Raw genomic sequence first — 27,383 nt, forward strand, 5'->3', positions numbered from 1 at the left:
CCCAAAAGGGGGGTCTTTCCGTGAGACTGGGAACTATCTTACAAAAAGGGGTCTTGCTCCAAAATACATCATTGAACTCATTTCAGACTATGCTCCTACCACAACAATCTCTCTCAGATCTTCAAAACAGACTCTTCTCAAACCCGGTCCGCGTACAAACACCGCGACGTATGGTGACAGAGCCTTCTCTGTCGCTGCTCCGTATCAATGGAATAAATTACCAGACTATTCGCAATGCCACTACCGTACCGGAGTTCAAAAACAAACTCAAAACTCATCTATTTAATCTGAATTTATAGCACCATGCATTTTTTCTTTGCATGGTGTTTTTTCCACTTATTCTGTGCTATGATATAATATTGTATTTTATAATGTATCTTTAATGTCATTCTACTTTTTATCTCAATTATGTTATAATATTGTATTTTATAATGTTTCTATAATGTTATTGTACACTTTTTATCTCGATGTATTTTTAAAACTTTATGCTAGCACATTGTATATCTTCCTGTGCTTTTTATTTGATGTACAGCGCATCGAAACTTCAGTCTTATGCGCTTTATAAATGAAATTTATGTTATGTTATGTTATGTTATGTTATGTCTTTCCATAAGAATGTGAAAAATGTTGCGTCGAAATACAAACATTTTCAGAAACTCATAACATTTTTTGACAAATTTGAAGAAAAATAATGAAAAATAACCGAGGTCATTCGGTGAGAGATTATCAGAAATTTGTCCAAAATTCTTTGAAAAAGGAGGTCTTTGGTGACATGAAAACAAAATTTTCGTCCACTTTTGTCACTTTTTGTCCTATTTTTAGTCACTTTATGGACACTTTACTCTTTGCCGTCCATATTTTAATCCCTGAAATTTTTCTCCCCCGGCTTCTCGGCCCTGGCGCCCCTACACGTCTATGCTAAAATAGATATCAAAATAATTTCGATTCTTTACTGTCGCACGGTGGCAGTATTGTCATGATTGGAACGAATGAAAAATGAAACATGTTAGTTCAATAGGATTTACATTTTTACATCAAATATTCATCTGCATGTTATACATTGTCACGCTGGTAGAGAAATACAGAGATATTTTGTCACAGCCAATCAATTCACCTTCCCAGAGGAACATGTGTAGATGTTTAGATGTTATCCAAGCCGGAAATTTCAAAGGAAAATCTTCATCAAAATTTGCCCTTCCGTATAATTTCCTATTAGGGTTAGTCCGGGAGGTTAGTCTAGTAGGCATGTCTATAATCATTTTTAGGAATTGTGAATGGCTGTATAAAAACGCATAAGCTATGCATGCATTCTTAGATGTCTAAGATCCATTTTGATGTCTATCCTTTTTTTGTATTACGAATCCCCCCCCCCCCCTCAAGCGCATGGCCGGATTAACCTTTTTTGGGGTCCTGGGCCAGGCCAAAATTGGGAGGCTCCAAGCTCACCGTGAGAAAGGCATGTGCACTCAAATGGCTAAGTTGTTTGGTTTAGGTAATGTAATGTAATGTACTGTAAAATGACAGTAATGTGTAGAAAAATTGGAAACATTTGGTCCCACAACCCCCCTAATTTATTTTGTTGAATTTTAATCTATTAGATGAAGACTTTTTAATCTAAGCTTGGGGTTGTTCCTCATCGCCATCTAAGAGATGAACATTTTAATCTTAGGAATTTAGACTGAGTATGGATGGCCTTTAGGTTAAATGCGTATAATCATAGATCTTATACGTCTAAGGTCCGTTCTTTGAGGTCTAATAAGATCAGTTTGGGGGCGTGTAAGATCCATTCTTTGACGACTAATCTACACTCACTCCCTATTTACAATGCAAGACCCAACAGTAGAGCTAGAAAGAAGAGAAAAATTTATTTACAACTTCATAGAAGAAAAATACGGTGTCAAACAACCACCCAAAGCAAAAGATCAGAAGAAAGTGCAAAAGTCTCGCCAACAGAAAAGACTTCGCAAAATGAAACAAGATCTTAAGAAGACACTCAAGAAAGCAATGAAAGACAACAAATCAGACCATGAAATACTGAAAGTGAAGCAAGAGTTCCTGAAAGCAATGAGACTTCATAACAAGATCAGAAAAATGGAGCTCAACATGCTCAAAGAGAAAGGAAAGAGAAGTCAGCGACATGCACAGGAGGCGTTTAATAAAAACCCTCACCAGTACGCTAAGAGTAAGAAGCTCTTTGACATATAGGCGTAGATTGGGGGCGGATAAATCCCCCCAATATTTTGTCAGGGGGATGGTCCATACAATCATCCCCCAATTTGACGCTTGTATGTGGGCTTCTGACCAAATCAAGCTCATTATTTGGCCATTTTAGCCCCCCAAACCCAAATGTATGCGAATTTATTCCCCGTTTGCACAATATTTCATCAGTTGTACCATAAACTTATTCTTTCGCCAAATAGTGTCGGATTCACTCTATTTCAAGACATATTTTCCAACCCCATCCCCCAATGTCAAAAGGATATCTACGCCACTGCTCTTTGATCCCAAAGCAGTGCAAGGAGCACCAGGCTTCTCTAGAGATAGCGAATAAGTATTTCAGCACAACTTATCAAGACAAAAAGCGAGAGATTACCGATACAATCCCTTAAGATGCATTCCAACACCTGCAGCTCCAAGGCACCAACTGTCGGAAGATCCGCCATCCATGGCAGAACTTGAGGAAATAATACTGAGAAAGAGGAATAAGTCTGCTCCAGGAACCAATGCCATCCCATACCTGGTGTACAAGAAATGTCCAAAAGTTCTTTCAGTATTGGATGGTATCCTCAGAAGAGTTTGGAAGAAGGGCAAAATCCCCCTGTCATGGAGAATTGGAGAAGCAGTTCTGATACCAAAAGAGGATGATACATCAAGGCCATAAATTACTGTTTAGAAACATAACTTTGACAAATGTTAGCGGGAAGGTGTTTGCTACCCGCTTGTTGTCCTATATGACATTAGCATGGCTATATAGACCAAGCTACGTGAGATGAAGGACAACTGGTGGCGTGACAGAACACAGGAATTACAGGAAGCTGCTGACACAAAGAATATCAAGAAGTTCTTTAGCGAGCTCAAGGCGGTCTTCTTCCAGAGGAACCAGCCCACATACTTGACCTTGATGGACATACTGTGATCAAGGATCCGCCACTCATCACAGAGAGATGGGCTCAGCACTTCAACCAGCTGCTCAACCTCCAGTCAACAATCTCTGAGGAGGCAATTGCAGAAATACCACAAAGCCCAGTAATTGAAGAGCTCGACCAACCACCTACTGTTGAAGAAACAGTAAAGGCGATCAAACAGCTTTCTAGTGGCAAAGCTCCAGGCGAGGATGGTATTCCCCCAGAAGTTTACAAATATGGTGGAGATAAGCTTGTGTCCGAGCTAACGCGGCTCGTCAAAGAACTCTGGGCAGAAGGTGAGGTTCTACAGGATTTCAAAGATGCTCTGATAATACACCTCTACAAGAACAAAAGGGATAGACATTTGTGACAACCATCGTGGTGTATCGCTGTTAAGCATTGCTGGTAAGATCTTCGCCAGAGTGATCAATCGTCTTACTACCCATCTTGATAGCACCTTTCCAGAGAGTCAATGTGGCTTTAGAGCTGGCAGAGGCACAACAGACATGCTATTTGCAGCTAGACAAATACAGGAGAAATGCAGGGAACACAACCTAGACCTGTATATGGTGTTTGTTGATCTCACCAAAGCCTTCGACTCTGTCAGTCGTGAAGGCCTCTGGAGGTTACTACTGAAGATAGGATGCCCACCAAGAGTAGTTAAGATAATCCGCTCATTTCATGATGGCATGATGGCCCGCATATCTGACCTAGGTGTCAAATGGTACCAAGCAGGGATGTGTTATGGCCCCTCTATTGTTTAGCATCATCTTCTCTGCAATGCTTCAAGATGCCTTCAAGGACTGTAATGAAGGAGTCATGATCAGGTTTAGAAGCGATGGTGGAATATTCAACCTTCAACGCCTGAAAGCCAAGTCAAAGGTGTCTCTATCACTTCTGCGTGAGCTACTATTTGCTGATGATTGCGCCCTGATTGCCTATACCGAAGAGGATCTACAGAGCATTCTCAACGACTTTGCTAGAGCAGCCACACGCTATGGTCTTACCATAAGCATTAAGAAAACAGAAGTGATGTTCCAGCCATAGCCAGGCAGCCCATCTATAGACCCAGTCATCAAGATCGGCGACGATCAACTAAAGGTTGTGCAGAAGTTCTGCTATCTAGGTGGCTTCCTCTCACAGAATGCCTGCATTGATGATGAGATCACTTCACGAATTAGCAAAGCAAGTGCCAGTTTCGGACGGTTGCAGCACAGACTCTGGTCTGATCATGGCATCCGACTCAGTACTAAGCTCGGTGTATATAGAACAGTTGTGCTATCCACCCTCCTTTATGGAAGTGTCTCTTGGACCTGGTATCGCCGGCATGTGAGAAAACGTGACCAATTCCATCTAAGGTGCCTTCGTAAAATCTGTGGTATCTCATGGAAGGACAGAGTACCAAACACCTCAGTACTTGAGCGCTGTGAATCGGAAGGTATCGAGGCAATCCTCATCAAAGGTCAACTCCGGTGGGCTGGACACCTTGTTCGCATGGATGATAGCAGAATACCAAAGGCCCTGTTTTATGGCGAACTAGTCAATGGTCAGCGTTCACGAGGAGGTCAACACAAGAGATTCAAGGATGTCCTTAAATCCAGTCTGAAAGCATGTGATATACCTACTGCATCTTGGGAGAGTCAGGCTCTCACCCGTCCAGAGTGGCGATCCTCTTGTCGTGCTGGTGTTAGGAAATTCGAGCAGCGACGTATCAAGACGCTCCAGGAAGCCCGCTCAGCCCGCCATGCTACACAAAGCCAAATTCCACCAAGCAATACTGATTATGTCTGCCCTGACTGTCAACGACACTGCCGTTCCCACGCAGGATTGGTCAGCCACCGCAAAAAACATCGAACCCTCAACCAGCTTTGAAAGAAAGGAGATCTGTCGGATACGACGGCTCACACCATCATCATAGACCAAGCCATCCAGAAGGGATTTCTACCAGGTATATCAGGTTGCGTTGAACACACTCAAGCCCTGATGGAGACCCTCCTAGATGCTAAACAGAATGCTCGTGAGATTGTTGTAGCATGGCTGGACCTGGCTAATGCATATGGGTCGGTTGCTCATAACCGGCATGATCCAATTTGCACTGGAATGGTCTAACGTCCCATCTACCACTCGTTAGCTAATCTTTAACTATTATGACGAGCTGTTTGTAAGAGTGAGAATCCAGAAATGGACCTCAGTACCAAATTGGCTTATTCCAAGGATGTCCACTCTCCGTGGTGCTCTTCCTGATGGTCTTCCTGATGGTATTCAACCTCCTATTGGACTTACTGAAGACCAAGCAAGATCAAGGATACCAGTTGAAGAACACAGACTTCAAACAGTCTCAGAAAGCATACGCAGATAACCTGACAATTATAGCAGGAAGTGTCGATAGATGTAGAGAACTTCTCACCCTGGTCGAAACCTTCCTGAAGTGGACCAGAACGTTGGAAGCTAAACCTATACTAAATGCAGAAGTCTGGAAGAAGTCGAACATTGTCAGGACAAATGGAAGGACATCAACAACTTGGGGGCTGTGCAATAATTATGAGCCCCCCGGGGGGGTAAAATTTCCAAACGGCTCGCCAAAAATTGCTTGCCCCCCCCTCTCGGCCCGCCAAAATTGCTTGCCCCCCCTCTCAGCCCGCCAAAAATTCTTTGCCCCCCTTGAACATGCCAAATTTTTGAATCCCAAATTGCAAACCTTAAATGGTCTAGATGTATGTTGCGAGTGCAGCGAACAGGAAAATTTGCTTATTTAAGCGTTTCCGTACTGTTTTCCTAAGCCTTTTTAGAGCGTTTTATTAAAAAGGCGCCCCATGAATGCGCGCCAAAATCGCTTGCCCCCCCTTTTCGGCTCGCCAAAATTTCTTCCCCCAATTTTACCCTCCCTCCGGGCTCATAATTATTGCACAGCCCCTTATGCACCATATGACCCACAACTTCACATCAGTGGGAAGGACATCCCGTTTATCCACCAATCATCCATGCGATTTCTCGGTCAAGAGGTATTCAAGGATCTGAACGACAAAGAAGTCCGATATGGTGTTGAGTCCAAACTGAAGACTCTCCTAGTAGAGAGAGTAAACAATGACCAAGTCAACAGTATCGCTAAGATATGGATATATATATGAGAACCACATTGTGAGCAGGATGTCTTGGGAATTCATCATCTTCCCAGTGTCAAAACGCTACCTCAAGAGATGGGCGGGCCTGCCGAAATGCGCCAACTCCTCTATTCTCTACAGAAAGAGAGATAACAAGGGCCCCCAACTAACAACGCATTTCAAATGTATGCAGTTGGTGAAGTACCACATCATGAAATACTCTGTGGACGAGGAGACACAGTTCATCATCTATGGTCACATAGAGCAGAGACAGAGAGGAAAGAACAGTGGAATGGTGTGAAAGAGCTGCATGAAAGAGAAAGACATCTTTTTATCAACGAGCTATGCAGAGGGCATTGATCGCCAGGGCCTAGGCTTTATCAAGGATCAGAAACGCCAAGAGCAAATGTCTAAACAAGAGCATAGGAGCACGCTATTATCCATTACCAAAGATGTCTCAGAAGAGCACCTACTTGTCTCCTTATATGGAATGGCAAAGCAAGGTCGCTTCCTCGGATGGGAAACAGAAAAGGTGCAATGGGAAGCTGTTAGGGTTAGTCACAGTCGTTGTACTGATGAACTCTGCGCCATTTGTAGGCTGCAAACGTGGTTCCGGCATAATCTAATGACGGCGGAATAAATGTAAAGCGCTTTGAGTCTGTTTACGGCATAAAAAGCGCTATATAAATCTCTACATATTTACATTTACACAAGATGGAATAGTCTCCTCTAGCACTTGAGATGCTTAAATTTTACCTCAACTCAATCCAAGACACACTATACCCTCACCTGCCAACTTGAAGACCTGGAACAAACACTCACTAGGTCAGTGTACTCTCTGTGGCTATAACTGCTGCACAATGCTGCACATATTCAACTGCTGTCAGTACTCTCTTAGAACAGGCCGTTACAACTGGAGACATGACATGTTACTCCGAGAGATAGTTCCTATAGTTCCTGCTGTTTTGAAAGCTAGATGTGGGACAGTAGGCGACGGAGATCAACAGAATGTCACCGGCATTTCATTCAGAACTGAGACTGGAACGAAGTATAGAAATATAGGCTGGCACACAGAACCCAGAAAGACAACATCATCCAAAGCTGTGAGGACTGGCAAGTAGTGTGGGATGAAGACAATCGCCGCGCCCAGCTATGTTCCCTCCAGAGATAGTGACAACATCAAAAAGGCCAGACATAACTGTCTACTCACCATCAGACAAGCAAGACATCATAATATTGAACTCACAGTACCTGCTGAAGAGGAGAACTTAGCACAGGCCAACCTCAGAAAGAAAATGAAGTATGAAGATCTAATCCAGGAAGGACAAGCAGCAGGATGGGAACTGAGTAGAGAGGGGATCAAGAGGATTCACAAACAACACACTTCCACCCTGCTTCAAGTTCTTTAGCCTCACAAACCACGCAAACTAAGAAACCAAAAGGCACTGGATACTGCGGCCAGAACAGCATTATAAGAGCAACATACACTCTAGCACGCAACAACAGGCACCTTTGGAAACTGAGAATTGGTGAATCGTCCGTATATGCCACCCCTCGACCTACCTGCTGATGTTGAATAAATGTCCAAGCTTTACTTCCCTACATAGGACCAGGATCCTGTGACCAGCCTAACCTCTAATGGAACTTGCACACATCAAGATGTTCCAGCAGTGCAAGTCCTGCCCTGCAGATCCATGACAAAGGGTTTGCTTGGTATACTGGTGATGGCTTGGCACGTTGGTTTCAACACCTTATACCAATAGTTCCAGGTCTGCAAGAAGCGCGGAGCAGCCACTACTGCAATGTGATTCCCCGATGTCAACAGTTGCTGCACTGGAGAGGGAGGGTTCCCGGGAACAAAGCGCTCAACCCACCACCGCCCGTCCCAAGTCGGGGGCAGTGCAGCAGAATGTTAGATTGATGGAACAGGATTTTAAATGTCTACCTGGGCTTGATACAGCAAACAACAACTTGCTTCATCTGTATACACATCCTTAAAAACGTCGATTGCAGATCATGCCAGGAAGCAGCCACTCCACGGCGGGAATTTCATCATTCTTGGACTTTTAACGCCGCATGTAAGAAGATTTTGCACGCTTAATGTAATTACCCAGCAAACACAAAACGTTTCCGACATCATTCGCAAAAGGTTATAAAATGTTGTCAGAAAACGTTTAAATGTCGGGTTATATAAAGGGTATATTAAGAGTATAAAACGTTGCCATAACCTTAAAAAACATTTTTTGATAATCTACTGCTCAGCAAACAAAAACGTTTGACAGAAAATGTTTAAATGTCGGATTATATAAAGGGTATAAAAACGTTTTAATAACATTCCAAAAACATTCTTGAAAACTTAATACAAAACATTCTAAACAGAATGTTATTTTGGGATTGAAAAATATTTTGCGAAAAATGTTTGCCCAAAATATTTTCAATAACGTTTTAAAAACGTTTTCATGACCTTTATATAACCCGACATTTAAATGTTATTAAAAGGTTTTGAAAAAACATTTTAAGAACATTGCTGTGTTTGCTGGGTTCAAATATTTTACATAATGTTATTTAAGTATTGACACAATATTTTGCAACAATGTTTGCAAAAATAGTTTACAATAACATTTGTTGAAAACATTTAAAAATGTTGTTGTAGTGTGTTTTCATACAAAACGTTTTAAAACGTTATCATGACCTTTATATAACCCGACATTTTAATGTTATTAAAACGTTTTTACCTAAACCAAAAGCCAAAATATAACTTATTTAAAACGTTTTTAAAACGTTTTTGTGTTTGCTGGGTAGGTGTAAGTAATTGGCTTAATGTAATTAAGTGTAAATTGAGACAAGTATTTAACTATACATATTATAATTATGATTGGTACAAAACGTTTGTTTTTTTAAACACAGAGTAGGTACAGAGAAGTAAAAATACTGAAATAAATACTGCTCTAAATAAAAGCTATAATAAAAATTCATTGAAGAAACTGCGTTGTCTCTTTGTTGCGCTTGTTGGATCTTTTTGCGCCTTTTATAGGCCAGTTTGTCACTTTTAAAGACACACCGCAATAAACACCTTTATCATGTTTATGTTAATGATCGACTGAAAAGAAAAAGGTCTTTGGGTAACATAGAGGATGTGTAGCCTATAGCCTAAAGAAATGCGCTTTTCTTTTTTTTTTTTGGCGACCTTCAGAAAACCATAGGCGCAGCTAGGCCATTTCAACATGAAATGCATATTTTTTGAATTTTCCACTTTTATATACAAGCTTATACAGCCTGTCTCAAAACAAATTCAGGCGGCATAGGAAGCGCGACCGTGACGTACGAGGCTGGCGAAGATACAGGGCTGACAGCCCCATTCAAAATACACGGTTAGCAATTACAAATGGAAAATTAACATACTTGCAGTGGGGTACTTTGCAGAACCCCGACGGTTTTAGAGTAAGATAATTTTGCTTTGACACCACATAACAAATTTAGAACTGTTTGTGAAGATTTCATGATTATGTGTTAATCCAATGGCGACCTCAAAATTGGCGATATCGCTTCCATCACCGCCTGACAAATTGTGCAAATGAAAAGCGCCCTCTTTGGCAATTACACAATACCGTTGTGACATGATGCATGATGCTTACATCAACGTAAAGGGCGCAGTCTTAGCTCTCAAATGCTCAGGGCAAATGCTCGTTTGTTCTGTTCAATTTGCCGCTTGTTTCAATCTCGAGATATGGCCATTATTGGCCAGTGGAAATCGTAGTGACGGAGGTGTGAGTACCTCGGGCTATTGCTAATCGAGTTAATCTGCAAGAATGGTTTTGTACATAAACATTATGTAGCCAGGGAATGGTTAGTTGGCGAGTTATGTGGCGGTAAGTTAAGGGCGAGTTACTGTTAGACCATTGGGCGAGTTACTGTTAGACCATTGGGCGAGTTAATGTACTGTTAGACCAATGGGCGAGTTACTGTTAGACCATTGGGCGAGTTACTGTTAGACCATTGGGCGAGTTACTGTACTGTTAGACCAATGGGCGAGTTACTTTTAGACCAATGGGCGAGTTACTGTTAGACCATTGGGTGAGTTACTGTTATGGCGAGTTACGGTTAGACCATTTGGCGAGTTATGGTTAGACCATTTAGCGAATTTAATTTGTAATTTAAATTTACAAAAAATAACTTGTATTAAATTAAATTTGCAAATGTAAAAATTGTAACTTCAATACAGTAATACATGGGTGGGAACATTGTGCGACACACTTAAAGCCATAATGCGTGATTTGCTCCACAGCGATGGCCTTCTACTTTTTCCACGATTGTAATACCCAATGGTGTACGGCATGTGAACTTTAGACTAACCTGGAAGAGCTTTAATTACAGTAAAATTTAAATTTTTCTACAGAGTTCACTGATTGAGTAGTGGCTAAACACATTGTGTGCATTAATGAATCATTGAATCAGTGACATATAAACTGTGTACATATTGCTATTGGTCTTACGTCTTGTTTGTTCATCCTAGCTGTGTGAAACTACGCCAATATTCATGATAATAAGACGATCGGCGAGCTAACTGGCGCTTGAATGAAATAGCAATTTTCTTTGTTTTGCCTCATTTGTTTGGCTCGAAATTAAAAGAGGACAATGTGATCAGTGAAAACTAACATTTTTAAAAATACGAATCTATTCTTTATGCAAATCACACATTATGGCTAAAGGGACTGGCCAAGATCCAAATTTCCAACCTTTACTTTTTTCCACACTTACAAACTTAACAATATCTTGGACCAACTCATCATGCCCTCTTTGGCAACTGCTGATATAATTGAAGACCAAATTAAAAGACTAGTTTGCACCTGATATAGGGCAAAGGCGCAACGTGATTGGTTGCTGACCTGCGCAGTACAGCATTTTGTTCTGGTTGACAGGACGTCATATGAAGACTAGTCTTTTTTTTATTTCGGTCTTCAATAATAAAAGCAAGCAGAAAGCAAGGATGGGTTGCCAGTCTGAAGAATTAAGCTACCAGTATGGTAGTGAAATGGCACTAAAATGTGAGTTTATATATCATCTTTTACTTCCTTTTCCTTGGAACTAGATACAAAGAAAACCAATATACAGTTTTTAATGAATATTCCAAAGGTCTTATGTTAAATTGCTTCCCATGATCTGTGCCATGAAAATGCAAGAAACTATTTGGGTTTAAAAATGAATCTCGCCCCCCACACCCACACCCACACACAAAAACCACTTTGATTTTTTTTTTGGATAGAGTTCTGATGCTTTATAGTCGGAATGACCCCAAAATGACATTGCCATTTCTCACGGTCTTCGATCTGCAATCATTCCCACCAAATTTGATACAACGATCTATGGCGATTTGACCTTGGATGGTCCCAAAATGACCTTGACATTTTTAGTCTCGCTTCAGTGTTCGTTCCCACTAAATTTCATAAACCTGCGACAATCTATAGTGATTTGACTGCAGATGACCCTGAATGACCCCAAAATTACATTGACCCCAAAATTACCTTAACCCACCTCCCCTACCCAGTACCCACCACACCTTAACCCACTCTGAATGGTCTAACAGTAACTCGCCCAATGGTCTAACAGTAACTCGCCCATTGGTCTAACAGTAACTCGCCCATTGGTCTAACAGTAACTCGCCCATTGGTCTAACAGTAACTCGCCCATTGGTCTAACAGTAACTCGCCCCTTGGTCTAACAGTAAACTCGCCCATTGGTCTAACAGTAACTCGCCCAATGGTCTAACAGTAACTCACCCATAACTTACCATCACTTAACTCGCCATTTATCCATCCCCATGTAGCCAGAGGTTTCCAGTGATATAAAAATCTCAACTTGTTTTGAGAAAAGTGGGGGGGGGGGGATGATGCTGTGGATCACGATACCCTGATTTAGTGGCGCGCTCCCTGTAAACTTATATGACGTCACTAGTATTAATGAATATTTATAGATTTGATGCATGCCGGTATATGTATATAATACAAGGAATTTCCGGAATGATGTAAGCTTTATGGAAGTATTGTGTAAATTTATCCGTTATTATGAACCATGTAAATTATTCGATGTGTAGGATTCTTGTACTTTAGAAGTCGATAGCGTTCTGGGCAAAATTGGCATAATCTACATTAATTTTTTAAGCTTTTTTGTAACATAATTTTGTGGAAGAACTTTTATACTTGCATGCTTGCCATGCATGCATGCATGTCTGCTGAATTTGACAGCTTGAAATTGAATTTCATGATTTGAATTTAAGCTTATAATTGAAGACCAAAATAAAAAGACCAGTTTGCGTCTGACGTCAAATTAAAGCCCTGGCTTGAGTAAAGAAAGCCAAAACTGAAAACCTTTTTGTCATAGCACTTTCCGTAGCAAAGTTACATCTTCATGATCTTGACTTGTCAAGATTGAGGGTACATAACACAAAATAGCTTCCCATAGACTTTATGTACAAAATAGGGGTCACGTTTTAGGCCATAAGTCGAGTTACCTCTTACTTTAAAATATTATATATATTTGATATCATCTTAAAGGAGGATTTCGTGATCCTAGCATCCTCTTTTTATGACATTTTTCAGTAGATATCCACGAAAAAAAGCTTATTTCCAAAATTTCAGTTGATTCCGATTTATGCTTGCGAGTTATATGCATGATTATGTGTATTACACTGCTCCATAGATAGACAATGTGTTGTAATTTCGTTCTGGTGCACCAGAACGAAATTCAAATTTAGCGATATTTTTGCTAAACGAATTAATCTGCAAGAAATATTTGGTACATAAACATTATGTAGCCAGAGGTATCAGTGGTGTAAAAATCTCAACTTTTTTTGGGAAAAGTGGGGGGGACGAGGCTGTGGATCACGAAATGCCCCTTTAATCAGAACAAAATTCTGCATAACATATCTGAAAATGACATAACATTTTAGGTCTACTTTTTGAGAAAATTAGTGTTATATAAAAAGGTAAAGATTTTCCCGTGTTTACATCCGACTGCTAACCGCATTTTGACCTTGTGTGTTCATGCGCCCATAATCGTAAACATCACTCAAATTTTTGCATTTTCTTTTCAAATTTGCAGAGATCACACTCACAAAATCTAGTAAAACACAATTTTTAACACTTAAATTATTAATATTGTACCGATTTTCTTCAATTTTTATGCAAAGTTGGGACTACAAATGTGTAGGCGTGATAAACTTTTCCCGGAAACCGCTTTACAGGCGGATTTAGTGGTATGAACCCTTGACCAGAGGTTTTGACATTTAATTTTGCTGATCCCTCCTGTTCTTTTCCTATGTCGATTTAACACCTTGTTCACCAAGATTTGGAGGAACCAGGCAGGGGCCATTTCCAATTATCAAGGGGCCAATAAAAATAAAGATGTGCTGGATGAGTTAAATAGCACTAGTTGCTTTGAATTTTATATTTTGGTTCACTATCCAGGGGGCCAGTTTTGTGAGAAAAGTGTCCCCTGGACCTGGTCAACTACAAATGTACAATTGAGATGGAACCAGGGGCCATTTCAGAGTTTCTGGGGCCAAACGGCTCCCGTCTCCCACTTCATTTCACCCTTGCCCGTTTACACGCATGGAGGCCGCCATTTGGGCTTTTAGCACCCACTTTAGCACCCGGCTACCATGGCTATGCATTCAGCATCGCGTACAGTATGTATGTTCCCAACTGTCAATCATCTGGGGTCAATCACCTTGACAACAATATCTGAATAGACTACCGCCAAGTCTTGCGTGTAGGTGCAAAATTTAGGTTAATTTTCGTGATTGAAACAGTATTTTTCTTGTATAAATTTTGGCCCGGATAGCAGGATTGTTAGTTGATTTAATGTATTTGATAAATTAAGTTCATGGATGCTCTAAAAATATAATTAAAAGTATTAAAAATGCCGTTCAACATTTGAAAAAAAATGCACTGTAGCAGGCTTGAAAAAATCTAACCGTGGATACAGCATGCCGCGATTTTACGGGTAATTTTCATGGCCCAATCGCGGTAGTGTTCCAGGCCTACGCGATGGCAGGGTAATGGCGGCTTCCATACTTTATTACTTTTATATTGAGCAGATATCCCAATTTGTTTACTTTTATCTCTGGATTGACTGTCATCAAAAAGATTACAAAACAGCATTTCGGTGGTGTTTCTAGATCTTAGTCTCATGATGATAGCAGTTTTTCTATGTGGAATGGTGCTGTTTTGTAATCTTTTTGATGAAAGTCAATCCAGAGATAAAAGAACTGCTATCAAAATCCCTCTAAAATTCCATGTGCGAGTGTCTCATCACCATAAAAAAATCCTATATTTGGTCAAGTGAAGTATAGACAACATATTTATTACTTGATTGCTCTCGCTCTCCTCAAAAGTCCCTGCTAACCGTCCGTATTTTTAAAATTAGCAATTTTAACTCAAGTATTACTAGTCTACTACGCCTACGGGTGACTATATTGAAGACCAAATTTAAAAGACTAGACTACATAGGCGTAGATATTTTGCTGGGGGGATGGTCCATACAATCATTCCGCCCCCCTATGTTGATGCCTGAATAATATGGCACCAAATTAACGTCATATTTGCCCATTTTAGCCCCCAAAGTGCACATTTTTGTGCACGAATCCACTTTTGCACTATATTTCATCAGTTTAGCTTCAAAATAGCCAAATTTTCACACGCTTCACACACATTCTATAAACTTATTCTGTCACCAAAAGGTGCTGGATTCACTATATACTTCAAGAATATTTTTCCAACCCCATCCCCCCTCATGTAAAAAAGAAATCTACGCCATTTGCTAGACTAGTTTTCGTATAACGTCCTGTCAACCAGACCAAAAATGCTGTACTGTGCAGATCAGCAACCAATCACATCACGCCTTTGCCCTGACGTCAGACGCAAACTATTCTTTTTAATTCGTCTTCAGTTTAAATATCTTTACTGGGTCAGTCCATGTCAAGTCAACCAGGTGACCCTCTCAGATTTGGATAAAACTCCATCAGAATAATCCGTTATGGCTGCAGTGAGCACTGCAAAAACAACTAGCCTTGTAAATTAACTTATACTCTTCGAGAAATGGACCTCCAAAATTTGGACAGGACCCCCCTCTTGGCAATCGCGACTCACAACGGGACCAACAGTGATATTTTACGACTTTGAATACCGTACAGTACTCATAATTTTGACCAGGTAACAGCTATAGAGCTGAAAATGGAGCTATCTCCTTTACACTAAATTACAGTACTTTTAATGCTGTGGGTACCCAAAGTAGCGAATTTGTTTGTCCCCATGATGAGACATCATATTATGAATCCAATCTTACAGATGAGTAATCTCTAGGTGCATATTGCAAAAAGCCAGTTAGAATTGATCAAACCATATAAGGAATTCCCTGCATCCAAAGTTAGTTGAAGTCAAAAAAACCTCCATCTCATGAGTGACTCGCCATGTTGACAGTTGAAACCTGAATTGAAACTCACAGATCTGAAAAACCAATTACCAAAATGCAGCTTTGGTACTCAACTCTTTCATGGTTAGATGATCATGATAGTTTAAAATTTAGACATTTTTCAGGGCTGTTGCAGCATGCCATGTATATAGCCCTAACTGGCTTTTTACAATAGACATGCACCTAGAGATTACTCATCTGTATAAAGATTGGATTTATATGATATCTCATGGGGGCACAGGATGACCTATCGGTTGAACAAATTACTGTAAAACCACTTAATTTCGCTAGGGATTTAATTTCGCTAATTTCGCAAGCCTTAATTCGCGAAATTAAATACCCGCAAATTGAACAGTTTTACATTGAATTGTACACATAAATTGCTGGATTAGCGAAATTAAATACCCACAAATATGGTGGTCATTGGCAATTAGCGAAATTAAGTACTAGCGAAATTAAATAGCTTTACAGTAGCTACTTTGGGTGCCTTTAGCATTAAAAGTATAGGAGATGCTCCAATTTGACATTATTCTGAAAATATGGCAAAGAGTTAGCCTAGATTCCAATTTTCAGGTCTATACCTGTTACCTGGGGAAAGTTATGCGCATTCAATATCAGAAAATAACATGGTTGCAATTGCGACTCACGATTGCCCAAGAGGGGGTCCTGTCCAAATTTCAGAGGTCCATTTCTCGGAAACGACATGGCTAGTTTTTTTGCAGTGTTTATTGTAGCCATAATGGATTATTCTGATAGAGTTTTATCCAAATCTGAGATTGTTACCTGAGAACTTTTCAATATACTGTTTGATTTGACATGGACTAAAATTTAGGCTAAGTTACAATCGCCCGGACTTTCACGAACAGTTGGTGAGGCCCTTTTTTATTATTTGTTAATTTGTTAAAAATGTACTTTTCATTTCTGTGTATAATTGCAATTGCAAAGGCTTTGTCAACACTTAAATATGGGGAGGCCCCTAATATTTCCCCAAAGCTCAAAGACATGTACATTGTAACTTCATATCTTTTTATTATGCCGTCACATTGATATTCTATTTGGTTGAGTTTTTGTGCAATGGTAAGTGTGGGAGTGTATCAGTGGATGTTGGTGGGTGTGTATGGGTATGGGAGGGGGGTGTGTGCAGGGATGTGTTTGAGATATGGTGTTGGTGAGTTCGGTTGAGTATGAGCTATAGCTATTTATTATTTCTTTGATTGTACCTTTTAAAATTTTCATTGAGTATGTATTGTGCAATAATTCAAGTTTTTTTTATGTATTTTTTTTATTATTTGCATTTCTTTATATAAATTTGATTGAATGATTGTAATTATTGTAATTCACCATGCAATTCAGCCATTTTGGCTGCTATTTGAGTGTTTTTAATAAATATACCTGAATATATTCATCATAGATGTTCTTGGTTATCATTTATTAATATATATTATATAAATATAACTAAGAACTTCGCAACAGGGAATAAAAACAAAAGAGAGAAAAAAAAACTTCTCAACATGTCTTTTCATCACAACAATTTTAGAAACAAAGTAAGGGAGCAAATAACAAAAATAACAAAAATCTCTCGGTGAGGATGGGGACAATATACAATCTGTGAAAGGCCAAGTAAAATAAATAACATGTAATACATGTTATTTATTTTACTTGGCCTTTCACAGATAATTTGTGAAAATCAATTGAGTATCAAAAACTGCCTAGTAGCCAGAAGTTGCAAGAATCAAATTAAATTGATTCTCATATTGTGTGATCAAATTTTGATACTGAAGATGGCAACTTCTTGGAGGGAGTTAGCTTAGTACATTTTGAGCCTATTGATATTTTGTAGGAGCATATACACCTGTTACCTTCTTCACCATTATTCTGTTAGAACCACATTAGAAACAGTTGTTTTATTTTTATATTAAAACAAAATTCCAAAGGGGATGGGATGCTTTCCATCTCTTCTATAGCCCCTGTCTGTCTAACTATAAAAGCAAACATTTTTATTTTATTTGCAGATTTTGATTTTCATAAATATCACAGAGGATACTACACGTGTAGTTGGGATCAACCATTCAATGATATTAGGTGAAGAACCTTCCAAACCACAGTCAACATCTGTCAGCTATGTGTTTTTCTCTCAAACAATTCAAAACGGACTTGCAGCAATGCACTCTTCTTTTCGGGCTCTGCACCAGCAATGTTTGTTAACGTCCTTAGCTTGCAGATATAAGTTGCATCCAACTCCAGTTTTAAGTCAAGTTCTATTCAGAACCAGATCTTCAAGTTTGCTTCCATTGTCCATTTGTGTGCCAAATCCAGTCAGTGTTGCAAAGAAATGTGTATATAACAATCATCAGCAATCAGCTGCAATAAATCACTCCATAGCTGCAAGTCTAGATAAAGGAGCTTTGGGAGATTTCAACTGTCATTATATAAATGCAGAAGAAAGACAAAATTTTTACATACTTTCAGCCATATATCCAAGTGAAATGCCTAAAAGGAAACGCTCTCGTTCAGAGCACTCAAAAAGTGAGCGTTCTCACACAGAACACTCCAAAAAACACTCGCACTCAAAGCAATCCAGATCAAGTAGTAAGAAACGTGGTACAGCTAGTAAAAGAGGCAAAGGTGTGCAATTTGATGATGAATCAAAGAAAGCTATAGCAAATATTGCACACAGTATGCGCAGGCGATCACATGGAGCTGCAACTGATGTTAGATCACATGGAGCTGCAACTGATGTTAGATCAGGAAGTGCGCCCAAGTCAAGGAAGGCTACCACAAAGTCAGAAGAAAATATGGAGGATAAACACGCTCAACATTCAACACATACACATCCTCCAGGCCGGTCTGAGTTTGCCAAAGTTAAATCCTCAACTACTTCCTCTACATCTCAAAGTCGACATAAGTGTCTTACACCACCTCCAGGTCAGTGTGGTTTTACCCAAAGAGATTTTTCAACATATGCCCCATCATTGTATCAGATGCAGAAACAAAGCCAGCCTTCCACTCCACCGCCAGGGTGGTCTACATTTGCCAAGAGTGGGTTTTCAACGACAGCGAGTCGACCTGAAAAGAAGCAAGACGGACTTGATAGCCAACTACCATCCAAAGATACATCCTCTGGAGGAAAAGGAAAAATTCCTAGCAGTACTAAAGCCAACCATGATGAGGATATCAAAGCCAATCCTAAAACCAGCCAAGGTAAGTCAACATCTTCCAATGTCAGGTCAAATGTGAGCAAACAGCCAAGCAACATTATTTTGTTAAAATTTCATGATATGAGAGGTCACTCACTTTTGATTGAATATCACGCCCAAGTGCCGAGTTGATATTTTAATGAAATGGGTGGTATAATCATTTTGGCATGAGCAATACCTTTGGCTATGATGCTGATGTTGTGGGCTTGTATTATAATGCACTTTGCTTGGGGTTCTTGGGGTCAAAATCTAAATTTTCATCATTTTCATATTGGATTGCACAGATAAGACAGGATCCTATGACACAATTTTGTACTGAAGCCTGCACTCACATGTCAAGTATCATATTAATACCTACATGAATCAAATTCATGGGTTCCTACAGTCAGCTGAGGGCTGATGACACATATTCGATGAGAGTAATTAATACCTACCTTTGGAAAAGTGTGAAACCTATAATTAATTGATAAACAAGTATATAGTATAAGTAAGTTTGCTTTCATAACCTAGTTTTCACATCACATTTGCTTCTTACATTTACATACAGGTTCTATGAGACGAGAGCCCAATGACTTTCAAAGGCACTGGAAAGACACAAGCCTGGGCAGAAGACACAAGTCCAAACCATACACAGGTGTAGATTTTACGGTGATGTCATATAATGTGCTAGCTCAGAAGTTGATTAGCATGAATGATTACCTTTACCATCACTGTCCGAGACATATCCTAGATTGGGAGTACAGGAAGATGAATTTACTCCAAGAGATAGCTGATATCAATTCTGATGTGAGTACATCATTTAGTCACAGTGTATTTCTAGATATTTCATTAAGGGTTGCAGAATTTTTAACTCACCAGCATCATTTTCAAGAGGTGTGAAGGTATCCCATGGATGTTCTGAAACTAAGTAACTCTTACCTACTGAGGGTATGCTGAAAGTATTCAGAGAGCCAAACCTATACCTTCATCAGAATAACTTTGGCAGGTGAGTGGTTTGTTTCATAACATCTACATAATAGAGCACCCCTTGAAAATTACTTGTTAACAGCCGGGTGCTAATATTGTTACTAAAATGTGAATAATCAGGGTTGTTGCCAGCCCAAGTTAAGTGCCGGCTAATTTACTATCTAGAAAACATGCATCTGGGACTGATGAAACACTGTTAACTACCAAATAATAACAACAATTGCTGCCATGAATGATTGAGTGAATGTTATGGTGGTGTATGTCACTGCAAAATGGCAGTTTTATATACCTGTGGATGTGAAAAATTGCAGATTTTTGATATTTATTGAATTCTGTATAGTTGGATTTTGCTACGAAAACCAAGCCCAATAATTAATATAAAAATGTTATGTAATAATGTTATTATGGAACTCGTTGGCACACTTTTCACACCATGTTCTATCAGCAGGTGATAATTGGAGTTATTAGTGGTTTTAGTTTCATTCTTTTTTCATAGGGAAACTGAACTTTACATAATCATACAATATTTGCTCAATTTTGTGCCGGTCAGAAGGAAGCTTATTTTGATTGAATGCCGGTCGGCAAAAACTAGTGGTGTTTACAGCCAACTGGCATAGCTATAACCCTGAAACTGATGGGTTTGTATCAATCTATCTCTGAAATGAGTGGTAATTGAAATTGTCTCAGAGGTACCAACATTTATGGCTTGAAACCAGCTAGTATTTTATTTATCTAACTTAAATTAGATTTTAAATCAACTATTTTATTTCTATGTTTAGATTGTGTGTCTGCAAGAAGTACAAGGAACACATTTTACTTCATTCTATGAGCCAGCGATGAAGAACCTTGGTGAGTTGCAATGGCGGCACCAGGAATTTTTTTTCAGGGGGGGGCAAAGTGAATTTCTGGGGGAATCAACAAATTTTGGGCTTTGTCTCTGAAATCAAGGTTGGCAGCCCAAGTATTACTACTACTGAACTTGAACTTGGTAGCAATGATTATTGGGTAGGGGACTTACAGTAATGTGAAGCATCTTGAGGCCAATATGCACAAATGTGACATGATCGATCAAGGGGAATGAGTCAGATGTCTGCAATTTTCAATTTTTATGCCTCCACCGCGAGGCATACTGTTTTTGCAATGTCCGAGCTTCCGTTCGTCCGTCCGGATGCTGTATCTCGGGCATGGATGGGCGGATTGACTTCAGATTTTCAGGATAGGTGGGTCACTTTTTTTGGGTGGGGTTCAAGGTCATATACTGAGGTCAAAAGTAATTTGAGGTCAAACAAAGTAAACTTTTAGATATGGTCTCATATCAACAGTTCAAATCCTATTGCAACCATTATTATGTTTTGATGGATCCAAGTGTGTGAAAATATTGGATCCAACACATAATAATGATAAAATTGGATGCTTTACGCCCAATATTTATTGGTCTCGTTATGACTCATAGCTCGACCAATAAATATAGGCTCAACCGATCCAATTTTATATCAAACTTGGGTCATAGCTGCACTTTGGGAATCCTCATATATTGGTTGTGATTAAGGGTCATATACTGTGGTCAAAGGTCATTTGAGGTCAACTTGTAAAATATCATTATTTTGAGACTTTTGGTTATAATTTGGTCTCATATGAACAGTGTAAATCCTAATGCAACCAATCTGCACTATGGGAACCCTCATTATTTATTTATTAATTTATCGGGGGACCTTTTTTATACTTTGTTGCATGTAGTCCTACAGGGTGCCCATTTTCCTTATTTACCTCTTTTCTCGGAGACTAGAGGTCGCACGTTCCTCAAACTCGGTGGGTGGGTGCATCTTGAACCTAGGCAGAACAAGTTTCTATTGGTTAGTGGGTCAAGGTCACCTGAGGTCATCCAGGGGTCATCTGAGGTCAAATTGGCAAAAACTCGTATGGGCATGAAACTTGGTACATGAAGGTGCAATCAACATTTGGAGCCATATTTTTTGAAGGTCATGGTGGGGTCATCCAGGGTCACCTAGGGGTCATCTGAGGTCAAATTAGATAAACTATCGTATGGGCATGAAACTTGGTGGGTACAGTTAACATTTAGAGGCAAAATTTTGGAAGGTCATTTTGGGGTCATCCAGGGGTCACCTGAGGTTAAATTAGTAAAAACTGTCGTATGGGCATGAAATTTGGTGGGTACAAACAATATTTAGAGCCAACTTTTTGGAAGGTCATTTTGGGGTCATCTGGGGTCACCCAGTGGTCATCTGAGGTCAAATTAGTAAAAACTGTTGTGTTGGCATGAAATTTGGTCTGCCCTTGATGCTTGAAACTTTGTATCAACTTTTGAGTGTCACATCAGTCCCTTTGGTGGAGGCATCAAGGTCGACGCTGTGACATCCGAGAACCGCGGTGCATCTAGTTTTACATCATTTTTCTGACAATGACTTGTTCAGAACAAATAATACATTTCCAGTTGTTAATGTTAAATTTAGGCAAGACTGCAGCAGCATAGCTGCTATTTTATTCCTCAGATATATGTCAGTACAAATAGAGAAAACTGTTTAAATAAACTTGTTCTCCTTTTCATCATATATAGGGTACAGTGGTGTATTCAAACAGAGAACTGGTGACAAGCATGATGGTTGTGCCACATTCTTCAAGAATTCACACTTTGACCTAGTGGACTGCAAACGTCTGGAATACCGCCGTCATAATGTACCTCTCCTTGACAGAGACAATGTTGCTGTGATAGTCCTGCTACAACCAAAAGGCATCTGTCAATCAGAGAGGATATGTGTCGCTAACACGCACCTGCTGTACAATCCAAAAGCGTGGCGATATCAAGTTGACTCAGCTCGGTATGCTACTAGCTGAAATAGACAAGCTTTCCTACATCCCAACTCCGGACAATGAATCCCATAGATACCACCCGGTAATAATGTGTGGGGATTTCAATAGTTTACCACAGTGCTCCCTTGTGGAGTTCATTCAGTTAGGGACATTGTATTATGAAGGACTGAGAGCTGTTGATGTGTCCGGGCAAGAGCCATGGAAGCATACCAGGAATCTTTCCTCCCCTCTATGGCCCAGTGGTGTTGGTGTAACAGATGGATGTCAGTATGAAAGAGTGCTACAGCAGAGACTACCAGGTAAGAGCACATTGTTGCTATTAATGGTTACTATGGCTTCCTGTGACTGATCTTTTATCACACTGCACTGACCAAAGGTGCATATATGTTCTGGCTAATGAAGGTTTAATGTGTGAAATCCCGCTTTGCAATCCTCACAACTGTGTATAGATGAGGTGAAATCAATGTTTATAAACAAGGCAAGGGACTGGTCTTTTGATATGCTTAAGTGAACTGCATATGACTACACAGTTCAATGGCCTTATTATGATGTTGTGGAAAGCACAGGTTCTGATGTGCTCACATGTAGACTGTCAGGCAAGAAACAATGGGCAATTGGGCATTGCCAATAAATTGCCTGGCAATGACGTCACATGTAACCTCATCTGTAGTGTACTGGCTCACATTCAGAATGCCAGCATGGTCGTAATGAAATAGCGATCAACAAAAAGCTGGTTACATGTATTTGATACATGTGCAATTTTGTCCGTTAATTGCATGTATTTGATACATATGTGCTATTTTGTCCGTTAATTGCATGTATTTGATACATGTGCAATTTTGTCCGTTAATTGTATGTATTTGATACATGTGCTATTTTGTCAGTTAACTATTTTGAACTAGTCTTGTGTTAATGCTGTTATCTGCCAGAAAAAATTGTAGTGTAGGTTACTGACTGACTATACTCTGATCAGCTCGTAATCGGCAGGACTCATAACATTGTGGAATTATATAGTACAAACAGCTTGGTCCACCAGATACGCGAACCACACTTTGCGTATTGCTTGAGTGCTTTTTGTAAATTTATGCAGGTTTAAGTTTGGACTTAATTGACGCATGCAGTAACAAAAACAAATAATTCTCGCCTATTATGAGCTGATCATAGTCATGCTTGGGACTGGGGTGACAATTTATGATTAGATTCCATCAACCCTTGTGTGAAGTATTATACAGAGTATGTTGTAAAAAGTATGTGTTTGATTTAACCCTTAGGTTCTAAAAACAACTCATCAAGTCAGCCTCAGCTATCATCAATAAGTGATACTACACCAGAAGCCAAAGATGATGACTACTGTAATATATCCAGTGTCTTAGACCATCCCTTTCAATTCAATTCTTCCTATGTATATAATGAGGACAGTAAGGAGGTCACAACGAATCATGGCAGGACCAACTGCACGGTGGATTACATCTTTTATTCATCAGAGACAGTATGTATTAAGGAAGACACCAAACAGTTACGGATACTAAGTAGGTTGTCTCTTTTTACAGATGAGGAGGCTAACGAGATGGGAGGACTGCCCAATGCGAGGTGGGCGTCCGATCATTTTTCACTTGCTGTGAAATTTCTCTTGGTTCCAAATGATGAAGATACAAGAAACAAGTAGATGATTGTCATGTTCAAACAAGCTAATTGATTGTTTGGTGGTTCTGCAGACTAAAGATAATAAGTAGGTATTGGTATTTGAACAGTATGGAATGATTAGGAGTTGGAGTCCCGGCATGAGATGAAATGCGGAAATTGACATTTTTTTCTGGATCTAGTACAGTAGCTCTTTAAATTGTAGTCTTTTGCAAGAAATGATCACCTTGCACAAGCAAAAGTCATTTAGCTCAAAATTGACACACATGTTTGTAGAGCTTGAAACCCAAGTCCAGATTGCACAAAACTTCATCTGCTGAGGGATATTACTAGGAAATGATACAATGTTCCTGTAACCCAGCAGAATCCGCAGGGTATGAATTTGGATAAACCACTGAGTATAATAGGGCTCTGTGGTTTAGACAAAATATTTATACATGTGTATCTATTTTTTCATTGCAATACTTGCAATGATTGAGACAATTTACAATGATTTTTAGTACCACAGCTCCTACTGGTGTTATTGTTTGTTTGTTTGTTTGTTTGTTTGTTTGTCAAATGCACTAAGTGCTGTACATAGGTTTGATATAATACAGCAAAATTATCCTTGGTTTTGTAAAGAACATTTTCTGCATCAAATGTTACACAATAGAGAACATAAAACTTGAAACAACTAAGTCTTTGTTTTGTGTAATGAAAACAATGTCAATACAATCAATATGGATTTGTATAGAATGACTTTATTTATATTTATTGTTCCATTTACTGAATTATTTGTCAGTTTTTGATCTGTGTCTGATGACCGGCATCAGTATTGTATAATTTTGTATTCTCAGTCAGATATTGCCTCTTGGCAACTTTACTGAGTGTCCTGGTAGATGTAGATGTAGATCTAATTAGCACTAAAACATCCTATTTGGATTTTACTTTTGGTAAGTGCCCCCATTTGAGTACAACTACCATAAAAACGGTTAGGTTTATTATAAGTACAGAGTATTGCAATGCTCTTTGTAGGAAATATGATTTTAATAAGCACCTCCTCTAAAACAAATTTCCATAAGTGCCTGTGTGCTAATTAGGTTGAATAAAAAGAGAAGATTAAGATGTGGAGTATTGTAGATAATGTACATAAAATATTTCTGTGAAATTTAGTATTATTGAAATATTTTGAATTTTGATACACAGGTGTGTAATACACAAAGTTTTATTGCACAGTGTTATGCAGGCGTGGCCAACCTGCAAACCTTAAAAATATTCAATACGGCATGGCCACTTATTACGAATCTAGGATGACCTCAATTTAAGGCTTACTGATTGGAAATTTGGTCCTCAACTCCAAAAAGGTTGGCACTTGTGCCATTGAATGGAACAAGGCTAGATATACAAAAATGTATTAAAGGCACAATATTTTCCGCGTAATGTTTGAAATTCTTCAGAGGGACAGGTCACCAAATAATAAATACAAGTACTTACTCCTAATTCAGAAAAATACAGCACTACTTCTTTTTCTTCTCTTTTCTTTTTTTTTTTTTTTTTTTTTTTGATTAAACAAAATGATATGCTATTTTGCCAAATGAAACAGCTAAATCCTAATCCTTTAAATAGTTTTAACTAGCAGTAAAGGTCAGATTTTAATATCTGGCTCATTTTTGAAAATAAATGTCAAAAACATGTGTTTTTTAGGGTGTTTTTCATATGCTGTGACAATCAAGCCCAAATACTTGTACTAAGGCTAATCTCAGGTTATGCATTCTAAATTTTGAAAAACACATTTTCTAGTATCTTGTATAGCTTATTGTCAAAATTAACTTTAAATATTGAACTTACGAGTAAACATATTGAATTTTGTTACTGAAATTATAAGAAATTATGCATAATTGAATGTTTATGGCCCATTTCTGCTAAAATTGCAAAAGTAGTTTCCTTTTATTGCCAGTTGGAACTCATTATCATCATCATCTTCCATGGAGTATACTCGTACATTAGTTGTGGTGTATTTAAGTAACTAATGAAAGGATTAAGATTTAGCTATATTTCATTTTGCAAAACAGGATAATCTTTTTTAAAATCCAAAACAACTGCTGTTGTATTTTTGTATAATAGGGAGTAGATACAATTTGCCTGTAGAGTACAAGACGAGTGCTCACAATATTTCTTTACACTTGACACAGTCTTACATTCTTGTGACAAAATGTAAATTAATTTAAATGTTTATTATTACAGGAAAAAATGAATAAAAGAAGAGTTCATTAAATGATTTCTGTATCTATTATCTGTTTATTATAACCTTTTACACAGCATGTGCCACATGGTCTTAAAATTGTTAACAAATAATACTTAGACATTTCAAACAGGAAAGCTTGTGCAAACTGATTGAGAAGGTGAACAATCAGAGTCACTGCAATTTATCAGTTTGCAAAAGATTTCTTTCCTATGAAATCATTATTCTTTTTTAAAAAAATGCAAACCTTAAAAGGTTTGCATTATTTGGGTCTTGTATCATCTTATGCCCTGCTGGGTTAGTGCATTTAAGGGATCTAAAATGAGCGTTTATTGCGTTTCGACAGTATTTTTGTGGGACATGAGAGCACCTCGGACCTATCGAATTGCATTCTGAATGCGAAGCATGTCTTTCTGATATCAAATAATTTTCATTTTTGAAAATCACAATATAATACAAATTTTATGACAAATTATAAAAATTTGATATTTGTCAAATTTTGATATATAACAGTCCTCGAAGTAAATGATATAAATCTAATGATATATTCTTAAAGTGTATGTAGCAGGAGGAAAAGCCGACGGTCAATTGAAAATTTTGACCTTTCATATTGAAGATATGGATTTTTTTCCCAAAAAGACCTAATTTTTTTTGGTGTTTTGGGAAAAAAATCCATATCTTCAATACTAAAGGTCAAAATTTTCAATTGATCGTCGGTTTTTCATCCCACCTACATACACTTTAAGTTTAAATCATCAGATTTATAAAGTTTACTTCAAGTACTGTTAAATATCAACAATATCAATTTTAATGATTTGCCATAAAATGTGTATTA

At 38.7% G+C, this 27,383-nt stretch overlaps 1 protein-coding gene across 1 annotated transcript; it reads left to right on the forward strand.

Annotated features, from left to right (window-relative positions):
* Positions 1 to 12,230: 12,230 nt before the first annotated feature.
* Positions 12,231 to 25,841, forward strand: LOC140152856 (uncharacterized). Its single transcript, XM_072175380.1, is given in 7 exon segments — positions 12,231 to 12,248; positions 17,707 to 18,895; positions 19,439 to 19,677; positions 20,637 to 20,706; positions 22,433 to 22,662; positions 22,664 to 22,985; positions 23,958 to 25,841. Coding segments are annotated over 6 exon segments (2,385 nt in total). The 5' UTR covers positions 12,231 to 12,248; positions 17,707 to 17,766; the 3' UTR covers positions 24,353 to 25,841.
* The last annotated feature ends 1,542 nt before the right edge of the window (positions 25,842 to 27,383 follow it).

This window comes from Amphiura filiformis, chromosome 5, assembly GCF_039555335.1.
Source record: "Amphiura filiformis chromosome 5, Afil_fr2py, whole genome shotgun sequence".
Lineage (NCBI taxonomy): Eukaryota > Metazoa > Echinodermata > Ophiuroidea > Amphilepidida > Amphiuridae > Amphiura > Amphiura filiformis.